Genomic DNA, 21,164 nt, shown 5'->3' with positions numbered 1-21,164 from the left:
ACTTGCCCAGGAAGAATGAGCCCTGGTAGATATAAGCTGATGAGGTGCTTGTTATGGTCAACCTGCCTGAGCAGATGTCAGTCAGCATAGGTCAGAGTCAGGAAGTTCAAATCAAGGTGTGGCTGGCAAAACTGATGTCCCATCTCCATCCCTGGCTATTGGTCACTTCACTTCATTTCTCTCTAACACATATTCACTCCCTTTTCCCTGCTCTTTTCTTCCTCTCATGCTTCCTTATCTCTTCCTTACCATGCTTAACCATCAAGAATGTCCATGCCCTGGCATGTCAGTGGGACCTGATGGAAGTAGGAGACAAGGGTATGTCTGGGGTGAAACATAGGCCTGCACAAGGCTGTTCTTCCAGCCAATGGTGTTGGGGATAAGGACCATCTTTGTGAAGCTTGGGGGCTATGTGGACTGGGACTTTAATTTGGTCAATGGGATGCTAAGTTGGTCAATGGAACATTAAGTTGGGCAGTAGGACATTAATTTGGCAGTAGGACATTAATTTGGCAGTAGGACATTAAGTTGGTAATAGGACATCAAGTTGGACAATGGGACGTTAACTTGGACAGTGGATAAACCACTTCTTCAAAGCTGTAGACTGAGTGTGGTGGTTAAGGTTGTGTGTCAACTTGGCTGGGCCTGGTTGAGTGGCTGGGCAGCTGAATGTAGTTATTCCCCGTGGTGAGATTGGTAATTAACTCCATGGTGGAACCTACTGGAGCAGCTGAGTAGCTCCTTGGGCATGTGGTCTGCTTCCCATAGATAAGAAACAGCTTTGGGAACGGTCTCTAGCTTATGGCACGCTTGAACCCTGCATGTAGCTGTGTTGTTGTTCAGCAGCATGCCATGCTCTGCCGACCTTGGGACTTTCAATGGATTTGAATTAATAGCCTGCTGTTTGGTTTGGTGACATCGGGACTGTGCCATTTTATTTGTCGACCTTGGACTTGTTAGCCTCAGCAGTCAGTAGCTGCCTGAGTGAAGAGATGCCTCCAGCTTCAGTGGGCCGGGAGCAAGAGGCAGAGCTGAAGCCCAAGATCAAGGGGCTTTTACCCAGCCCCTAGAGCCTGGCACTTTGAACTCAGACTTCTAGCCTCCCAAACTGTAAGGGAATAAGTTCCTCTTTGTTAAGGCCATCCCATTTGTGGTATATTCCTGTCAGAACACCATTAGGTAACCAAAACACTGAGTGACGTCCCACAGTCTGTTGCAAAATGAACAGATTCTGTGGCTAAGTCCTGCACCAAGGAAGAGTTGATTGTCAGACAGCAGCTTTCATGTCCTTTTTTAATGCCAACAGAATAGAGATTTGGAGTCCTTGCTCATGGTTCCATGTTGACGTGGATGAGAACGACAAGTAGCGCTTTCAGCTCATGGTGTGAAAAAGTCAGCTGGGTACAGAAAACATCAAATGAAAGCATTTTCAATGTAAAGAGTCTTTGGCTATCAGTCCTTCTCACGTGCTCATGTCTGGTCCATGCTTAGGGTATTATGGCGAGTCCTGGAATGCACTCATGCCCACTACTCTTGTGACTCTAACGGATGATGGATTTCATTTTTCCCACAACCACAACTGACAATTGTTGTTGTTAGATTTTGTCCAGTGGATCTAGACTCCTGGAGAACCCTATCACAGAGTAGTGCTGCCCCATCAGGTTTTCGAGGCTGTATTCTTTTGGGGAGCAGATCACCAAGTCTTATCTCCCACAGAGGGGCTGGCTGGTGGGTTAGAACTGCCAACTTCTGGGTTAGCAGCCCACTGCTTAACTGTTACACCACCAGGGCTTCTTAACTAATCATTGTTGTTGTTATGTGCCGTCGAGTCAGACCCAACTCATAGCGACCCCTCCTTGGGTTTCCGAGGTGGTATCACTACGGAAGTAGATTGCCCAACCTTCCTTCCGAGGAGTGGCTTGTGGGTTTGAACCGCCAGCCTTCTGGTTAGCAGTCCAGTGCCTTAGGTACTACGCTAGCAGAGCTCCTAAAAGTCACATAGCCAGTAGGTAACAGACTCAGATTCAAATGACTCAAACCCACAGCAGTGTAAGCCCAATTCAGAAGCTACCACTGAACTGGCCTTTGATTTTAAATGGCCAAAGCATCATGTTGAAGTTTGGATTTTCTTTTCTTTGTAAAAAGAACAGATTTTGGACTCAGTACAATTTTAGAATATTTGCCACTTAGTGTTGTTGTTGTTGTTGTTGTTTGCCGTCGAGTCGGCCCCGACTCATAGCGACCCCTCCTTGGGTTTCCGAGGCAGTTAGTGATAAAAATCAGTAGAAATAGTCTAATCCCATGTGGCCATCTGCTGTCTAATACAATCTAGATGGTAATTATTTTGCCCAGCTGGTCTGCCAAGTGGACAGTGTGTAATTAATTGCTGTAGGATTTCTGTTATTGACCAGTTCTGAGTAAGATTTACCTGATTATATTGTACCAAGAGGGATCAAGTGAATATGGTCTGCCAAGTTCAAAATACACTCAGCACATATGAATGTGAACTTGATAACTCTTGGCATTTGCAACTTCCTGTTTTCAAGATATAAGACTTACAGAGATTTATTAGAAAATTTCAGAAGTCTTTGGTGAGAATCATGTAGGGCTTAGAGAAAACACTTAGATAATTTAATTGCAAACATATTTGAAACATATGGGTAGTTTTTCTTAATGTGTGCATCAGTTTAAAAGAGGATTACAAGATGGTTTATGATAGATGTTTGGTGGTATATGAAACCCAGAATGTTGAACAGAGTTTTGAAATACTTAAAAAAAAAAAAAAAATGTGGTTGACTTTCCTAAAACCGAAGATTTGAAACTTAGAAGATAGATTGCTGTGTTTAGAGTGACGATGTTCTCACTTCCTTCTGTGGTTTTTCCAGAGACACTGACTCCATTTCCTATTGAGACCATTCTCTCTGGGCCTTTGGGAGACGCCAGCTATACTCAGCTACCTGCTGCATATACTGTCTGCTTCATTTCAAAACATTTTAAAGTACCTACTTAGGAAGGCATTATGTTCACACTCAGAAGGGGCCATCAAACTCAAAACACTTGTTCCACATTGATTAGCAAATGTGGTTGGGTGGTTGGTGAGATGGTGAGACGTGACATGGTTAAAAGAGAATGAAATTTGGAATCAGAATGATTGAATTTGGGTTCCTGCCGGGCACTTACCAGCCGTGTGACACTGGGTTGGCCTCGGTGGACTCCGTTGGGACAGCACTGTGGCTGGGCACTTCAGGCAACAAACTTCTTGTGTCCTTAGCGACTGCACCTTCTTGTCTTGGAACTTCATCCCTTGCTCTTCTCAGGGACCATCACATTAGGAAATACCCATGATCTTTTCCTTTATGACTTTTTTTCTTCTTCTTCTTCAGTATTTTACTGCTGAAAGTCAGGGATTGCCAAAGTCTGAATCTGTTTGTCACCAGCAGTGGCACAGTGGTTCCAGCATCACGGATCCCACTGTAGGATGCAGACTTGGAGGGGCCCTGGACTGGAGCAGGACCTTGGGCACAGACTGCTATCCCTGCTGCATAACTTGTTTTCTAGCTGAGTCACGTGAGGCTCATGTGCATTTTAAGCAGGTTTGCCCATTTTGCTGGAGGTCATTCTGAAACCCTTATGTTGATATGTTGTTTTCTGTGACAGAGGGAAGGGGGCTGGAGGTTGATACTGAGGCCAGGGAAGTCAGTGGCAGCACTGTGAGCACCTGTCGCATTCACTGCTGCCCCTGGGGAAGGAGGCTGTGGCAACGTGGTGTTGGGTGATAAGCCTGTTGGTTACATGACCTTGAATTTTTTCCAAAGCTGGGCATCCCATGAAGTTAAATCCCAATCCCAGATGGTTGGCCTCAGAGCCACAGAGGGTTTGTGGCTGATAATTTCAAGTATCATTCGTGAGAAAGGTCTTTTGTTGAAATTGATGATGATGACTTTTTTGGGGGTGATGGTGGTGATAATTGGTTTGTATCAGAGGCACACAGAGAAAAATGTGACTTAGAAGGTGTGAAGAGAAGATGAAGCGAAGTTTTTTTGCTTCCTTTAAAATTTTCTCTCTGTACCTCTATCCCCATGTGCATGGCAGGTGACATTTATTTTGTAAATGCTACAAAAACCTGAAAATGACATGAACACTGTTCCTGAAAAATTAGACTTGTTAGGTATTTTGTTCTGGTGACACTCCTACAAATATCTGCTAATTTTAAACAATCAGACAAATACAATGTATTATTAAATGAGATTAAACATGCTGCTCCTTGTCCAAATTTTGTTTTTCATAAGATATTCTTTACAAGAAAATTTCCCCAGTAGTTTTTTTTTAATTATTCTTAGTTCAGCCCCACACAAAGTCTATGCAGCAATGACACAGCTTTGTGTCCACTTCTGTGACATAGTCACCCTGGATAACTCACACATGTAACAAGATTTGGCAGCCTGGATCTTCCCAGACACTTGGCTATCACACTGTTATGACTATGAACCAAAAGATCCCAAAAGGGAACTCATGTGTTTTATCATCTGAGCTGCTGCACCATTAATGAGTTTGGCTATCAGTACTGAACACTTTCTACAGATTATTTTCTTTTGAAATCTGTAAATAAGCATTTCTGTAATCACTTGGAAAGCTCCTGATTTTTATATAGGCTAGGCTTTGAAAGTAAGAGTCACCTCTTAACTTGGAAAGATATTGTGATCAGATTAGTAAAACCCCAGTGTGATCACACTCATGACACTAGGACGCGAGGTGAACTTGTGTATAGTTAGTCCATTGGGCGTATTGGATTAAAAACAAATAATTTGTATACTTACTACTCTATGTATCTGGGAAAATATTTGCTTAAGGTACTTCCTTATTAGTCATTAAGCACTGGGTGCCCAGTGACAGAAAAGGTAACTCCAGATGATCTACAAATGGAAATTCCTCTTAGTTTCGTTCAGAAAGTTGGAACTGGGTGTCTGGCCTTCGGAATAACCATGTCAAATGGCTATTTATTGACTGTATGATTGAAGCTTACATTAATTAACTCGTTACATTAGTTTTTGTTTTTATGTCTTGATGTTGAAATGTTTGTTTAGCTGGGGACTTTCCAGTCTAATTAAATTACCATTAAAGATGGGGTGAATGTAGAAAGCAGAGGAAGAATGCTTGGGAAATAACTTTAGAGAGATATTCATTAGCTTAACCTGATCCCCAAATAAATGCTAGAATATTAGGAAATTCTGTTAGAAATGGACAGCTTGGTAGTTACATGATTTATAATCTTTATTCCAAAACATATCAGTTCTTAATTATTGTAAAAGTAAAACTCTAAATATTAGGTATTGGTGACCAGATGCATTGCTTTGAGAAAGTTAGCATTTCTTGAGATTAATCAGTTTAGCAAGAGGAGTTTTTGCAATTGAGTAATTAAACAACAAGAAAACAACAGAACTGAGACTGAAAATGGCTGCAATAATCCAACATGACCCAGGTTGTCTGGAGGGGCAAGGATTAGACATGAAAAAAAGATTAAGATCCAAACACAGAAATCAGTTTATATTTAGCTCTTAGTGGTTCATCATAAAAGCAAGGAAAGCCAACTTTTCAACATTATAATAAAAAAGATTTCTGGGTGACAGTTATAAATAGAACATAATGCGTCTCTGCTATTTTTCACACTGACCTTTAATTCTCGCCAGAGGATATATAGTTTTGGCCTTAAAGGGGCAAAAGGAAATAGATGAAAAGGAACATTATAAAACACCCAAGATTTCTAGCCAGCAGTCTCACAACATGGTATGCTTTCATTTAAGGTCCTTAGACCTCTTGGTACTTAATATGGAGCAGAACATGTGGATGGAGTGTTGATATCCTTGGGGCTCTGTTCTTGAACTAGTTACCAAAAATTGGTATTTTAAGACCAGCTGCTAATTGTCAAGGCTCAGTCTGTGCACAGACTTTATATACATCACAGTAAAGTCTAGATGGTGTACTATTTGATGCTGTCTGTGTCCTGCCCTTTTTAAGAAAAAGAAGTGCCCAACAAGCCCTTGCGCATGCGTGTCCGGTCTTCAGATGACAAGCTGTCGGTCCAGTGGAAAGCCCCACGCCTGTCTGGAGCCAAGAGTCCCCGCAGATCACGAGGTTTTCTTCTGGGCTATGGGGAAAGTGGCCGGAAGATGAGTTATGTCCCTTTGACAAGAGATGAACGAACACACGAAATTAAAAAGCTTGGTGAGTTTCATGGTAATTAGCCTTGAGTAGTTTGATGATTTTTGTGATCATTTCAATATTTAGAAGCATCTCATACATTACATTTTAGATGTAATTTTCATTTTTGGGGTATTATCATTATTAAGACTTCCACCCTTTGTTGAACCCTCAATCCCAGCCTCCTATCATTTTAACCTTTAGGATGTACCCGGACAGGGATCATCTTCCAGGAGCCCTTCCATTGCACCCTGATCTGATATTGCACCCTGATCTGATAGCACAGAGGCATAGGCTTTTAATCCATTGTATAACCCGGAGATGCCATGGAATATATGTTACTGCAGAGAATGGTCCAACACTAAGACTTGAAGAAAATTGGCCTGCTATCCTGCCAGCAGAAATCCCACCCTCCAAGTCATCCATCAAACATGTCTTACTGGGCATCTTCTAGGTCAGGCCTGATGCCAGGTGCCAGGGTTCCAGCAGCCCCTTATAGAACAGCCAATAAAATACAGTGAGTAGAACTGTCTGTTAGATGCTGACAAGTGGCCTGGGATAGTGAATGGCCCAAGTGTGAGACGTTCTGGAGCAGGAAGAGGAGCCAGCTTTCAATCGATGGCCAAAGGTCCTACAGCAAAGGTGACAAAGGTGACATTTGAGCAAAGACCTGCAGAGGAGAAGGAGTGGGCATGGAATGTTGAGGGAGAGTGTTCCTGGCACAGGCAACAGCAAGCACTAGGACCTGAGGTGGGAGTGCGCAGTGAAATAAATAAGAAATAAAGAGGCCGGAAGTCCTCAGGAGGTTATGTTAGGACCAGCCTTTAAAAGGTAGACCCTGGGGTGTTTCACACAGCTGAGGTAAGAAGCACGAAAAAGCACACTGGAGAGTGCACACTGGCTCTTACGGGGTCCCTGGGGTCCCTGGGGTCCCTGGGCTGGGAGTGAGGGGATCACTCTGGAATCTTAACCCTACCCTTCAGTCAGTAGTCAGGGTACAGAAAGAATACATTTGACACCATTGCATTTTCTTCGTTATATCTCTGAAAAACAGCAGTACTGCAAGTTCAGCTTTGTGGGACTTCCCCCTAATGTGGATTCCCAGCTCCTGACTGGGGCCAGTGCCCACTTAGCTGGGACCTTCCTTGTCTGCATTAAGACTGTGGACTTTTGAGCCATACAAACGTGGATTTGAGACCTGGCTCTGCCACTTACTGGCCATGACCTTCCCCTCTCTGAGCCTGCTTCCTCATCTGTGAGATGGAGAAAATAGTAATGGCTTCCTCATGAGGTTCATATCAGGACTCGATGAACAGTTGCTTGTGAAATGCTTACCACCGAGTAGGGACTATTCAATAAAAGAGAGATGTTTTATGGTTTGTTGTGGTTAAGTGCCGTTAAGTCATCTCCGACTCATATGCACAGCAGAACAAAACACTGCCCAGTCATGAGCCAGCTCCACGATTCTTGCTACACTTGAGCCCATCACCACCACCACCGTGTCAGTCCACCTCATTGAGGGCCTTGGCTAGTCTTCCTGCAATGTGTTGGACAATGTTTCCAAGCTATTCATAAAGTTGCCCAGTAATGTATCAGACGGCGTTTCTCTGCTATTCATAAGGTTTGCCCTGGCCAGTTTTTGAGAAGTGGATGGCCTCCTCCTTCTTCCTAGTCTGTCTTATGGTTTACTGTAGTACAAAGCTTTTCCATGATGATCATCTTGAGCCAAGCTTAGTTTTTTGCCTTTTTGTTTTGCTTCGTTGTTGTTAGGTGCCATCAAGTTGGTTCTGACTCATAGCAACCCTATGTACACAACAGAAAGAAACACCGCCCAGTCCTATGCCATCCCCACAGTTGTTGCTATGCTTGAGCCCCTTGTTGCAGCCACTGGGTCAGTCCATTTCATTGAGGGTCTTCCTCTTTTTCACTGACCCTCTTCTTTACCAAGCATGGTGTCCTTCTCCAGGGACTGGTCCCTCCCGGTAACATGACCAAAGTGCAAAAGATGAAGTCTCGTCATCTTTTCCTCTAAGGAGCATTCTGAATGTACTGTTTTGAAGTCAGCTTTGCTCATTCTTCTGGCAGTCCATGCTATATTCAATATTCTTCTCCAACACCATCATTTAAAGGCATCAATTCTTCTTCCGTCTTCCTTATTTGTCGTCTAGCTTTCACATGCATATGAGGCAATTGAAAATATCACAGTATAGGGCAAGTAAGTGCACCCTAGTCCTCAAAGTGACATTTTTGCTTCTTAATACTTTAAAAAGCTCTTTTGCAACAGATTTGCTCAATGCAAATCCTTGACAATTTCAATATTTTTTCCATTTATAATGGTGTTGCTTATTGGTCTAATTTTTGTTTTATGTTGAGGTGTAATCCATACTGAAGGCTGTAGTCTTTGATCTTCATCACTGAGTGGTTCAGGTTATCTTTACTTTCAGCAAGCAAGGATACGTCTTCTGGATATCACAGGTTGTTAATGAGTCTTTCTCCAATCCCAATGCTGCATTCTTCTTCATGTAGCTCTCATAACTTAGATTGGAGAGCTCAGCAAATCAAGAATCTGGGCATCCAGAAAAAAAAGTAAGAGCTTCAAGAAATGCATTGCAAGTATGCAGAAATATCAGTTGTTGGGAATTACTAGTTTCTTCATGGTGTTTGATAAATGATGGGACACGGTTTCTCAGGTTTAGTTCTTTACACAGGCTCCAGGATTTCAGAATTGAATGGCAGATATTTTTGTTTGCTCTTGGCATGCTTCCATTGTCAATAGCACCAAGACATGACTAGATCTGAAATTACTCCTCTGTTTGGCTTAGTTGGGTGTTCTGTGAATCCAAGTGGTACAAATGTGATTCCTCCCTTTGATAAAAAAAATACTTTTCAAAAGTCTCTCGTAGTCTAAGATGTGAATGCCTCGGTCCAAACCATTGGCTCGTGTCACAGCTCGAGCTTCCCTGCTTGTCACGTGAACCCCTCCCTTGAAATCTCTCAGTTCACTTTCATAAACAGGTCTCTCTGTGTGAGGGTTTTGAACGTAGGTCAGTTTTAATTTTTAACTCAACATGACGTTTATAAAAACAAAGGAACTATTTTGTGCTGTCCTCTCAAAGTTCCCCAATGGGTGAAGGAAAAATCCTAGCATTATAAATTTTATGTAGGATCTTAGTGTCACCTTTGTCAATTGACCCATGTATTACCTGATGATATTTCTGTCTTCACTTGAAATGTACCAGATTGCCTCATTTTGATTCTTTCACTGATAAAGACAACTATAGGAAGCCTGATCAATGGATCTTGGAGTTAGGCATTAGCAGTTCTGGATTCAGGGAAGATTACAGAATGCTTCTCAGGGCGTGACCTAAGGCAAGGCACCTAATTTTTCTGGCATTATATCTTTACTTATAAAATAAAAGCCAGTAGCTATGAAGTCAACTGGACCTCATGGTGACCTCCTATATGTCAGAATAAACTGTGATCCATAGAGTTTTCCATGGCTGTTTTTTTTAATTTATTTTTTTATTGGAAGTAGATTGCCAGGCCTTTCTTCCAAGGTGTCCCTGTGGGTGGACTCAACTTGCCAACCTTTTGGTTAGCAGCTGAGCACATTGTATGAGCCAGGGATGCTAAGGTTCCCAGAAAGAAGGAGTGGAAAGGAGGGAAGGGAAGAGGGGGACTCAGATCATCGAGTGATATGTGCTCACAAGAAAACCAATGTGCGCACTCTTCTCTCTGGTCCCTTTTGCTCTCTGTTTTCTATGCAGCCTCTGAGTCGGTCTACGTGGTCTCCTTGCAGTCTATGAACTCCAGGGGACAGAGCCAGCCAGTGTACAGGGCAGCCTTAACGAAGCGCAAAATTGCAGGTATGTTTCTAAGAATGTATTTGGCCAAACCATGGTCTAGTTTGAATGCGCTGTGATGTCCAAAGGATGCTTCCTGGCTATGTGATGAAGGCCATGAATTACCTTGCAAGGGAAACATGGTCATATAATGAGTACAAGTGTGTTTCTTTTCACTCAGAGAATGGAATACTGTTGTGATGACCTTCCTCCCTGGAAGATATTTCACTGTATATTTCGAACGGTGTCACTGAGCTGTAGGTTCACCATGATAGAAGCAGTCACCCTAGTATCTCACTTAAAGTCGTGATCTCATTGCAGATAAATTGCCCTTGGTGACTCCCTGTGAACTGGGAGAGGTGGAGGAGTAGGCATGGAGGGAACAGATGATGCAAGATCAAACTTTAATGTTATTTCCACTAAAATTCTATACAATGGCACTGAGTGAGAAGAGATGTAGTAGGTTTGACTGATAGCCTGATTCTTAGCTGTGCATTAAGGAACAATTTTTTCCTATTCACAATTTTTTTTTTTCATATTACTCACATATTAACAATGTACATATACATTTTCTGGATCATGTGCCTTAATTAAGGAGGCAACCTGCACTGGAATTACTGTATTTCCATGAATTCATAACATAAAATGAAATTTATTACAATTTTCTATGTTGTAGCACAGAAGTTCCACATACATTGATTTCACTCTTATTGTTCATTAATTGCTCTGTAGAAAAAGCCCCTACGTCACCTTTGTAACAGGTAAATGTTCTGAGCTCCTCTACATGGAGTACAGGTTCTGATCTGCATCCTTTTGAAACATGCTTCCAAAAAGGTGAAATCAAACAACGAAACAGGACAAATAAAGCAACCAAAAAACAAGATGGAAGACATTTTATGAGTCTTAATTTGTTAGAGATTGAACAAAAACAGCAAGTTTTGTGATTGTGATGTATTCTTTAGATGACAAAGATAAACATCTTAAGAAAATGTCCAATTTAAATGACATCATCTCTGAATATAAATCTTTATCTTGGAGGCTCAGGTTCTAAAATGTGAGACTGTCAATCCTGAGATGATTCTTCTCACAGGTTGAACCAGAATGGTCATTTTTCACCCCAATCACCCCCAAAATGCTTGAGCTCAAGCTTTCTGTCCCTAAGCTGCTTCCTCCAAAGGTCTCATCAGTTCCCAGAAACTTTCCATGTCTGTTGAGAAGCCAGCAAGTTACCTAATGTGTCCCTGACCAAGGAAAGTATTGCCTTTTGTGTTGCTGTTAGGTGCCATTGAGTTGGCCCCGACTCATAGCAATCCTAGGTACAACAACACAACACTACCCAGTCCTGCCCCCCTCCCAATCCTTGTGGTGCTTGAGCCCATAGTCGCAGCCACTGTGTCGGTCCATCTCATTGACTCATCTTCTCCTTTTTTGCTGACCCTCTACTTTATCAAGCATGATGTCTTTCTCCAGGGACTGATCCCTTCTGACAACATGACCAAAGTACAAGAGATGAAGTCTGGCCCTTCTTGCTTCTAAGGAACATGCTGGCTGTACGTCTTCCAAGACAGATTTGTTCATTTTTTTTGGCAGTCCAGGGTGTTTTCAGTATTCTCTGCCAACAGCACAATTCAAATGCATCAATTCTTCTTCAATCTTCCTTATTCATTGTCCAGCTCTCACATGCATATGTTGTTGTTGTTGTTGTTATGTGCCGTCGAGTTGGACCTGACTCATAGGGACCCCTCCTTGGGTTTCCGAGGTGCTATCACTATGGAAGTAGATTGCCCAACCTTCCTTCCGAGGAGTGCCTGGTGGGTTTGAAACCGCCAGCCTTCTGGTTAGCAGTCAAGTGCCTTCAGCTCTATGCACATGCATATGAGGCAACCGAAAATACCATGGCTTGGTCAGACACACCTTAGTCTTCAAAGTGGCATCTTTGTTCTTTAACACTTTAAAGAAGTCTTTTGTGGTAGATTTGCCCAGTGCAATACGACATTTCATTTCCTGACTGCTGCTTTCGCAGGCATTGATTGTGGATCCAAGTCAAATGAAATCCTTGACAACTTCAATCTTTTCTCCATTTATTGTGATGTTACTTATTGGTCCAGCTTTGAGGGTTTTTGTTGTCTTTATGTTGAGGTATAATCCATAATGAAGGCTGGAGTCTTTGATCTTCATCAGGAAGTGCTGCAAGTCTTTTGTAGTATCCTTCATTGCTGACTGGGATGGGCAGTTTGAAAATGAACGGCCCATTTCTTAGGCCAGGTTTAAGAAGAGTAAAGTGCTTCTCATCTACCCTGACCAGACAAATAATCGCTTAACTTTCTATTCATTTCATTTATGCTAAGCATGAGCAATTGAAGAACTGTGAGGGTAGAGAACAGACACTCAGGACAGAGTCTTTCCTAAGAGGCAGTCTTTCTCTGTGTCTCCTTATCATTTCAGAAGAGGATGAGTTGGATGTGCCTCAAGACATCAGCGTCCGCGTGATGTCGTCCCAATCTGTGCTGGTCGCCTGGCTGGACCCTGCCTCGGAAAAGCAGAAAAAGGTTGTTGCATCAAGGTACTGTCTGCCTCTTATTTCTTTGATTTTATTTTATGTCAGAGAGGTGTGGTTTCTCAGGTCCTGGGGAGGCACATGTAGTCCATTCTCATTTTTCATAGTATTTATGTTCCATAAAGTGTCCCCCGGAACACTGAATTAGCAGACACCAAACCAGCCTTGTGCATTGTAGGATTCTTCTCCACATTCCATCTCTGCAAATGACTTTGAAAGAGCCTTATATTGATTTTGAGGTTTCAAATAAATTTCAGAGAATGGGACTCAAATATACAAACCATTGTGAAGATGGCATAGGAATGGGCAACATTTTGTTCTGTTATACAAAAGATCACTATGAGTTGGAGTGGACTTGACAGCAGCTAGGAACAACAGGTGAATTAGGAAATACAGAATCCATGACTAAGGAATGCCCACCGTATTTAATGATTTTGTTTTCTGCCATATATGAGTGAAGGACTGTTTGGGAACTCAATGGTAGAATATTCTATGGCAATGTAGTTAATCCTGAATATGTTCACACGTTTCCCACAAATCAGGTGCTATCAGGGCCTTGTGCATCATACACACAAACCAAACTCAAACTCACTGCCATTGACTCGATTCTGACTCATAGAAACCCCTGTTGGGTTTCCAAGGTACTAAAAGTAGGTTGCCCAATCTTCCTTCCATGGAGTGGCTGGCTGGTTTGAATCACCAACCTTCTGGTTAGCAGTCAAATGCCTTAGGCACTACACCATCAGAGCTCTGATAATACACACACAACAAGACTCAATTCTCACTTGCACTAAGTTTTATTTTACATCTGGAAATTTCCTAAATTCCATTTCTTCTTTGTTCCTGTCTGTGTTTTGTTTTGTCTCATGAAGTTCTGCTCATGCCTGGAGGATGTGGGCATTGTTTTGGAAGGAATGTCATCCTTCTTCCTACTCTCTTGGAAGGCTCACTGTAGAAAGGAGTTTTATGTAGAGTGGTGGAGTCTGTCTAATGCCTTCCTCACAGTGCCAGGTAAACCAGTTAATGAGGAGTTGACTCATACTCCTGGAGACCCCATGTGAGTCTGAATAGAACTGTGCTCCATAGGGTTTTCAAAGGCTGACATTTTGGAAATAGACTGCCAGGTGTTTGCTCCGAGCTGCTTCTTGAGGTGTTCTGGTGCCCTAGTGCTGCTCTGACAGAAATATGCCACAAATGGGATGCTTGAACAAACAGGTGTTTATTCTCTTACAATTTGGAGGCTTTAAGTCTGAGTTCAAAGTGCCAGGCTCTAGGGGCTGGGTGAAGGCCCCTCAACCCCTCAAGGCTTCAGCTCTGCCCCCTGCTCCAGCCCACTGAAGCTACAGGTGTTTCTTCACTCAGCTGCTGGCCGCTGAGACTGACAAGCCCAAGGTTGACAAATAGAAAGGCACAGTCCCGATGTTACCAAACCACACGGCAGGCCATTAATTCAAGTCCATTGAAAGTCCCAAGGTAAGCAGAGCATGGCAGGCTGCTGAACAATGACTCAGCTACATGCAGAGTTCAAGCATGCCATAAGCTAGAGATCATTCCCAAAGCTGCTTCTTATATATGGGAAGCAGACCACATCGCTAAAGCAGCTACTCAGCTGCTTGTCATAGATTCCCTCATGGAATTGATTGCCAGTCTCATCATGGGGAATAACTACCATGTGCTGCCCAGCCACTTAACCAGGCCCAGCCAAGTTGACATGCACATTTAGCTACCACAGTAGGCATAAACCTCCAACTATTTGCACCAACAGAGACTCCTTGCTCATTGTAATTCCTCATTAAACATTCCTCAAACACTGAATTATTTTCCTGTTCTGTTCTTTTGTGCATAAAAAGTGCACCCCATCTTCTCCTAAGCCATTCTGGCCTTAATATTTATTTGCAATAGTGATACAAGAAAAACCAATCATAAGATTAAAACAAATTTTAAATTAAAAAAGCCAGTGGTGAATACCATGGAGTTAGTGGCAGCCATCAACATTTTACTTGTGAAATGACTGAATAGCTTATACAGCCAAGAGAAAGCGAGAAATGTGGTCCGGTCATTATATGTTAACTTTTGAACCTATCTTCAACAAGCAAAGAAAAACACTTTAAAATGAATAGGATATAGTGCCGAGATAAATTACATGTATAATGTTATTCCTATCAGTTATATGGTTCCCTTCACTGCCTGCTAGTGAAAAAGGACATCTGCTTCTTCTGAAAGACCTCAAAAGGTTCACTGTGATTATAGTCATTATTTTCTGAGCCACATACCCTTCCCAACACAATGCGCTCCTGATTACCCATAAACTTTGATTTCCAACATCTTGATGAAAGCCAAGAAGCTTGAATTTTCTTAGCAGAAGTGCTGTGTTAACTGACATGCCATGTCTTCCACTAACTGCTCCTCCTTATTAAATATTACAATGAATAGCACACTTTGAGTTCATTGAATGCTTTCTACTGCAAAGAAGCCACAAAGGAAATTTCTTGGAAGAGAATCCAGTAAACAGTGCTGTGACTCTGTGCGTGGTGGGGATGTTGCTGCCATGTGGGACTGTGGCGTGTTACCGTGTTTGGTCACACTCTGATTATCACACACTACAGTTCCTTTCATGAGCTCCACTATCCTGCTCCATTTGTTACATATTTTGTTCCTTCTCATGGTAGTAAGTCTGCTCAAAACCACAGGCTCCACTTCCTCCTGAACCTATCAAAAATATACTTGCATTGGATTGATTATGCACAAGTGAGTCTTTCTTGTCTCTTTTCCATATAGCCAAGACACCTTGGGTGATCCCATCTTTACCATTTCTACAGCATATACAGATAGGCAAACACACACACACCCTTATCCCTGGTAAGGCACTCACCTCATATATGCAGGTCCCTCCTGTCCCTTATAATCTCTACTTGATCTTTTGAGTAGTAAGACTTTTTAGTTTTGAAAAGAGACTAAGCTCCATCTTTTCTGACCTGCTCGAGACACCTCTGCCTGGAAATTAAGTAGATTCTTTGAGCCAATAGTTTAGATTTTTCTTCTCTCTGATTCCCTACTTACCTCCAAAAGTCATCACTCATGAGGAAGGAAGCACAGCACGGAATCTAGTGCTCAGGTACAAAGACTTTGATTAACTGGGCGCATCTCTGAATTGCATTTTCTTATAGACAGTACACGGTGCGCTACCGAGAAAAGGGGGAGTCAGCAAGGTGGGATTACAAGCAGGTGTCCAACAGACGCGTCCTGGTTGAGAACCTGATTCCAGACACCATGTATGAATTTGCAGTCCGTATCTCACAGGGTGAAAGAGATGGCAAGTGGAGCACGTCTGTCTTCCAAAGAACACCAGAATCTGGTCTGTATTGAAAATGGCCTTTGAATTTCCAATCTGAGAAGTCTCCCTAAAATAAGAAGTAGAGACACTTTAAGAAGCCAGTAGTGTCAGAGGCCAGCCTGAGCATTCTTTTTAACCACATTGTGGTAGTGTTTCTGTGCACAAACACAAAGAAGTTAAGGACTCGTTTCTTTGGGTGCATGCTTTATCCCCTCTTTGGGGATTTCCATTAGCATGCTATTCTTATAACATGTGGCACACATTAAATTCTAGTGTGCAGTATACATAAATCTCTCTTGTACGTGTGTATGCACCCTGGGTAATGCATGGTACTTGAATGTAGAAGAGACCATTTATTTTCCTGAGGCTGAGGTTCTGTTGAATTCTGGGGGGAAAATTCTGCCCGGTATCCATTATTTTCTTTTAAACACTATCTTTAAAATTGTTATCAAAATGGAGTTGGAATTGGATTTTAGTCTTTGCAGTTTTTCATATTCAACAGTAAGAGAAATTCTGAATCCCTAAAAGCATTTCCCAGGATATGTCTAAACTTACATATGAGTGAGTAGAAATGATATGTCACTATTTTACTCAAATAGAAAGCATAGAATTTTCTCTCATGTATAATAAAAATAAGCACAGTAGTTCTCTAGTGAAAACGGTGGGCTCAGGGAACACATGCCACTTTCAGCATGTTCATCCGGACATTGTTAAACATCATGTGATTCCTTGTCCTTTTGCAGCACCTACCACAGCTCCTGAAAACTTAAATGTCTGGCCAGTCAACGGCAAACCGACAGCTGTCACTGCATCTTGGGATCCACTTCCTGAGTCGGAGGGGAAAGTGAAAGGTAGGAATCTCATTACTTAAAATTTAAGATGCAACTACCTGGAGGTGGTATACCTCAAATAGAAATGCATAACTTGAATAAACCCATGCTTCTAATCACAGATTCAGTGACAGAAAAAGAACTAGGGGTGCAACATATGTATATGAGGTGCCAATCCTAGGGAAATGATATTTCATGCAGTGGTTTCATTTTCAATAATGTCCAGGGAGTCAGGAGGATGATTGTTATATATGTATATTTTTTCTCCCATATTCTCTATAGGCAGGCTTTTTGATGTTACCAATGGGAGGGATGTTTCTAATTTTGTGAGTGTGACATCAGGACTTTTATCCTTCCCAACAACATGTTTGTTTTCATGCTATGAGTCTTTTCATTGTTCCAGTAAAATCATGTTGTTGTTGTTGTTATGTGCCGTCGAGTCGGCCCCGACTCATAGCGACCCCTCCTTGGGTTTCCGAGGCAGTATCACTACGGAAGTAGATTGCCCCATCTTCCTTCCGAGGAGTGGCTGGTGGGTTTGAACCGCCAGCCTTCTGGTTAACAGTCAAGTGCCTTAGCCACTATGCTACCAGAGCTCCCAGTAAAATCATAGAAAATAGGAATTAGCAGAAACCACATGGGACCATACATATCTTTCATGAGACCATAAATACCTTAATAGGATTGAAAAATTCAAGTAATAATTGTTAGAAAATGAATCTATTCTATATTTGTCAGCCTTTCCTTTTTTGGGAGGGAGTGCTTAAGGAAAACACACCTTAAAACAAAGAAAAAATACTACAGATTAAAAAAATAAAAATCAAATAAAATATTCACAACTAGTTAAATTTTAAAATATAGGCTCTTGAGAATAATAAAAGTATAATTATTTTCTTTCCTTTTTTTAAAAAAAAACTTTTTATTGTGATTTGGGTAAAAGTTTACGGAGTAAATTGATTTTCCATCAACAATTCATACAAATTTTGTTTTATGACATTCATTGCAATCTCCATAATGTAACAGCACTCTTCCCATTTTCTTCTGTGTCTACCATTTCTAGTTGTCTTTCTGTCCTATCCTTTCCTGCCTTCTGAGTTTAATTCCAGGGCAGCTGCTGCCCTTTTGATCTCATATGGCTGATTATTCTAAGGAGTGTGTACCTCCCAAGCATTATTGTTTACCTTATAGGCCTGTCGTTTGGCTGAAAGTTGAGCTACAGTGGTGAGTTCAGTTCCAGGTTTGAAGGCTGTTGAAGGGCCTTACTATTTTCCATAGTGGTTGCACTGTTTTATAGGCCCACCAGCAGTGGATGAAGATTCCTATCTTCCCACATCCTCACTAGCATCTGTTGTTTTGAACTTGGGAGTTCCACCAGTCTCTATCAGGCCAGTAAACCTGGTCTTTTTTCTATGATTCTGAATTTGTTCTACATTTTTCTCCCGCTTTAATCAGGACATCTTATTGTGATCACTTTCAGAGTGGTCAGAGCAGAAGTAGCCAGGCACCACCTAGTTCTTCTGGTCTGAGAGTTATGGAGGATGGGGTTCATGTTATCCATTAGTTCTTGGGATGAATTATTTCCATTTGTCTTTGATCTTCTTCACTCTTTTTTGATCTGGATGGGAGAGACCTGCTCACAAGCTTTTGAGAACCCAGTTGCTACTCACCAAAGTAGGATGTAGAACTTGTCTTTGTGGACTATGTTATGTCAATGGACTTTGGTGTTCCCTTAGACCATGGTCCTGAGCTCCAGGCCCAGTGACTCATTCCCTCCCAGTGTTTGGTTATGGCTAAGAAGTTTTTATAACTTTGCCCCCTGTATGCTCTACTGTATTCAAGGATATATATGGAGCATATGTAAACACATATGTAGGATTATCCTCTGTCAAACCTATATATAGTCATGGGTGTAGTCCCATCTGTGTTCTCATCCCTGTTAGCTAGAGTACCTATGCATGTATCCCCCTCGTAGATCACTGTTACTGCTGTACTCACAGGATTGGGTATGGAATAGTATTTTCCTTTGTTGCCTTGGACTCCTGTGCTCCTCCCAGAGTGTTCCTTTGCCTCAAGCATTTTGTGCAGATCTCCCTCTTCTTGTGTATTGCCTTACTCCTCACTCAAGTTAGTATGTGTCTTACCTTCTAGTTAGTGATCTACCCTCCCTTCCCACACTTACAACCATCAGAGAATGTTTCTTTCTGCATGTGTAAACCTTTCCTTGACTTTGTACAACAGTGGTCTCATACAATACTTGTCCTTTTGTGATTGACTAATGTTACTCAGCATAATGCCCTCTAGGCTCAACCATGTTAGGAGATGTTTCACAGATTCATCATCATTCTTTAATGTCCCATAGCATTCCATTATATTTATTGTTCACTCATTCATCCACTGATGGCATTTAAGCTGTTTCCTTTTTTTTTTTTTTTGCTATTATGAATAATGCCGTGATGAACACGGGTGTGCACATATCTATTCATGTCACAGGTCTCATTCTGTAGGTTATATACTTGGTAGTGGGATTGCTGGATCATAAGGTATTTCTATTTATAATTTTTTAAGGAAGTGCCATACTATTTTCCATAGTGGTTGCACTGTTTTATAGGCCCACCAGCAGTGGATGAAGATTCCTATCTTCCCATATCCTCACTAGCATCTGTTGTTTTGAATTTTGCTGTTAATGCTTAGGTGAGATGATATCTCATCACTATTTGGTGGCATAGTGCCTATGGCATTTGACTGTGAACCAGAAGTTTGGCTGTTCAAATCTGCTAGCCACTCTGTGGAAGGAAGACGGGGTAATCTACTTCCGTAGATTTACCACTTTGGAAACCCAAATAGGATTGCTATGAGTTGGCATTGTCTCGGTGGCAGTGAGTTTGGATTTTTTTTGGAATGGCCAATGACCATAAGCTTTTCTCCATGTGTTTATTGGCCACCTGAATGTCTTCTCTGGACATCTCTAATTTTTAAATTGGATTTTGTTGCTGTTGAGGTGTTGATGTTTTCTATAAATTTTAGAGATAAGTCTCTTGTCCTACATGTCATTGCCAAAATTTTGTTCCCATTTGTAGATCCTCTTTTTACTCTTCTGGTGAAGTCTGTTGATATACATAAATAAATGTTTAATTTTTTAGGAGGTCCCAGTTGTCTAGTTTGTCTTCTGAGGTTTGTGCATTTTTAGTTACATTTTACAGTGTATTTATGCCATGTATTAGAGCCTCCAAGTTTCCCTCTATTTTATTCTTTGATGATCTTTACAGTATTAGTTTTTACATTTAGGTCTTTGATCTCCCCCTTTAAAAAAAAATTGTGATTTGGGTGAAATTTTACAGTTGTTGTTGTTGTTATGTGCCGTTGAGTCGGACCTGACACATAGCAACCCCTCCTTGGGTTTCGGAGGCAGTATCACTACGGAAGTAGATTGCCCCATCTTCCTTCCAAGGAGTAGCTGGTGGGTTTGAACCGCCAGCCTTCTGGTTAGCAGTCAAGTGCCTTAAGCCCTATGCTACCAGAGCAAATTCATTTTTCATGCAGTAGTTCATATACCTATTGTTTCATGACACTGACTGCAATTCCCCACAAGGTAACAGCTCTCTTCTCACTTCCTCCCCACAGTTTCCTTTTCCATGTCATTCCCTCCCCATCTACTCCTGCCTCCCAAGTATCTGTGCAAACACTGCCCTTCTGTTCTGCCATGATTGATCCCTTCAAGGAGTGTATCTACCTGATGTAAATATTCACCCATATGCCTGTCTATTGTTCAGCTGAAAGCCGCAGGACTGAGGGGCCGTAGTCTCCGGGATCTCATCAGGCTCTATCAGACCAGTAAACCTGAATTTCTTTTTTTAAATGATTTTAAGTTGTGTTCCACATTGTTCTCCCACTCTATCCAGGATCTCCTGCACTGATGCCTTTCTCAGTAGTTGACAGTGGTAGCTGGGCACCATTTAGTTCTTCTGGTCTCATGGTCATATAAGCTGAGGACTTTGATATCTCTCTTGTAAGTTTTTGTGTATAGTGAGAGATATGGAACCTGTTTCTTTTTTCTGCAAAGGAATATCTAGTTTTGCCAGCACCATTTATAAAAAAGACTATCTCTTCCCCATTTACATGGCTCTGGTCCTTTTCCAAAGATCAGCTATACATAGGTGAATGGATTTATTCCTGGGTTCTCAATTCTGTTCCATGGTCTATGTGTCTGTCATTGTACCAGTACCAGGCTATTTTGATTATCGTGGCTGTAGAGTGTAGCAGGCTTTGAGGTGATGGAGTGTGAGGCGTTCTATTTTCTTCTTCTTTAGCAGCGCTTTGCTTATTTAGGGTCTCTTTCCTTTCCATATAAAGTTGGTGATTCATTTTTCCATCCCCTTAAAGATTAATGATGATGGAATCTGGAT

General features: G+C 41.7%; 1 protein-coding gene across 1 annotated transcript in view; it reads left to right on the top strand.

Annotated features, from left to right (window-relative positions):
- FNDC1 (fibronectin type III domain containing 1) overlaps positions 1 to 21,164 on the top strand; it is a 128,737-nt gene that overhangs the window by 47,724 nt on the left and 59,849 nt on the right. The window contains exons 7-11 of the mRNA XM_042781576.1: positions 6,016 to 6,222; positions 9,966 to 10,064; positions 12,486 to 12,603; positions 15,765 to 15,952; positions 16,675 to 16,782. Coding sequence (XP_042637510.1) covers positions 6,016 to 6,222; positions 9,966 to 10,064; positions 12,486 to 12,603; positions 15,765 to 15,952; positions 16,675 to 16,782 — 720 coding nt within the window. The remainder of the gene's footprint in view (positions 1 to 6,015; positions 6,223 to 9,965; positions 10,065 to 12,485; positions 12,604 to 15,764; positions 15,953 to 16,674; positions 16,783 to 21,164) is intronic.

Source organism: Orycteropus afer, unplaced genomic scaffold (genome assembly GCF_000298275.1).
Source record: "Orycteropus afer afer isolate SDZICR_OR568_19922 unplaced genomic scaffold, OryAfe1.0 scaffold00135, whole genome shotgun sequence".
Taxonomy (NCBI): Eukaryota; Metazoa; Chordata; class Mammalia; order Tubulidentata; family Orycteropodidae; genus Orycteropus; species Orycteropus afer.
This window is presented reverse-complemented; position numbering and strand designations above follow the sequence as displayed.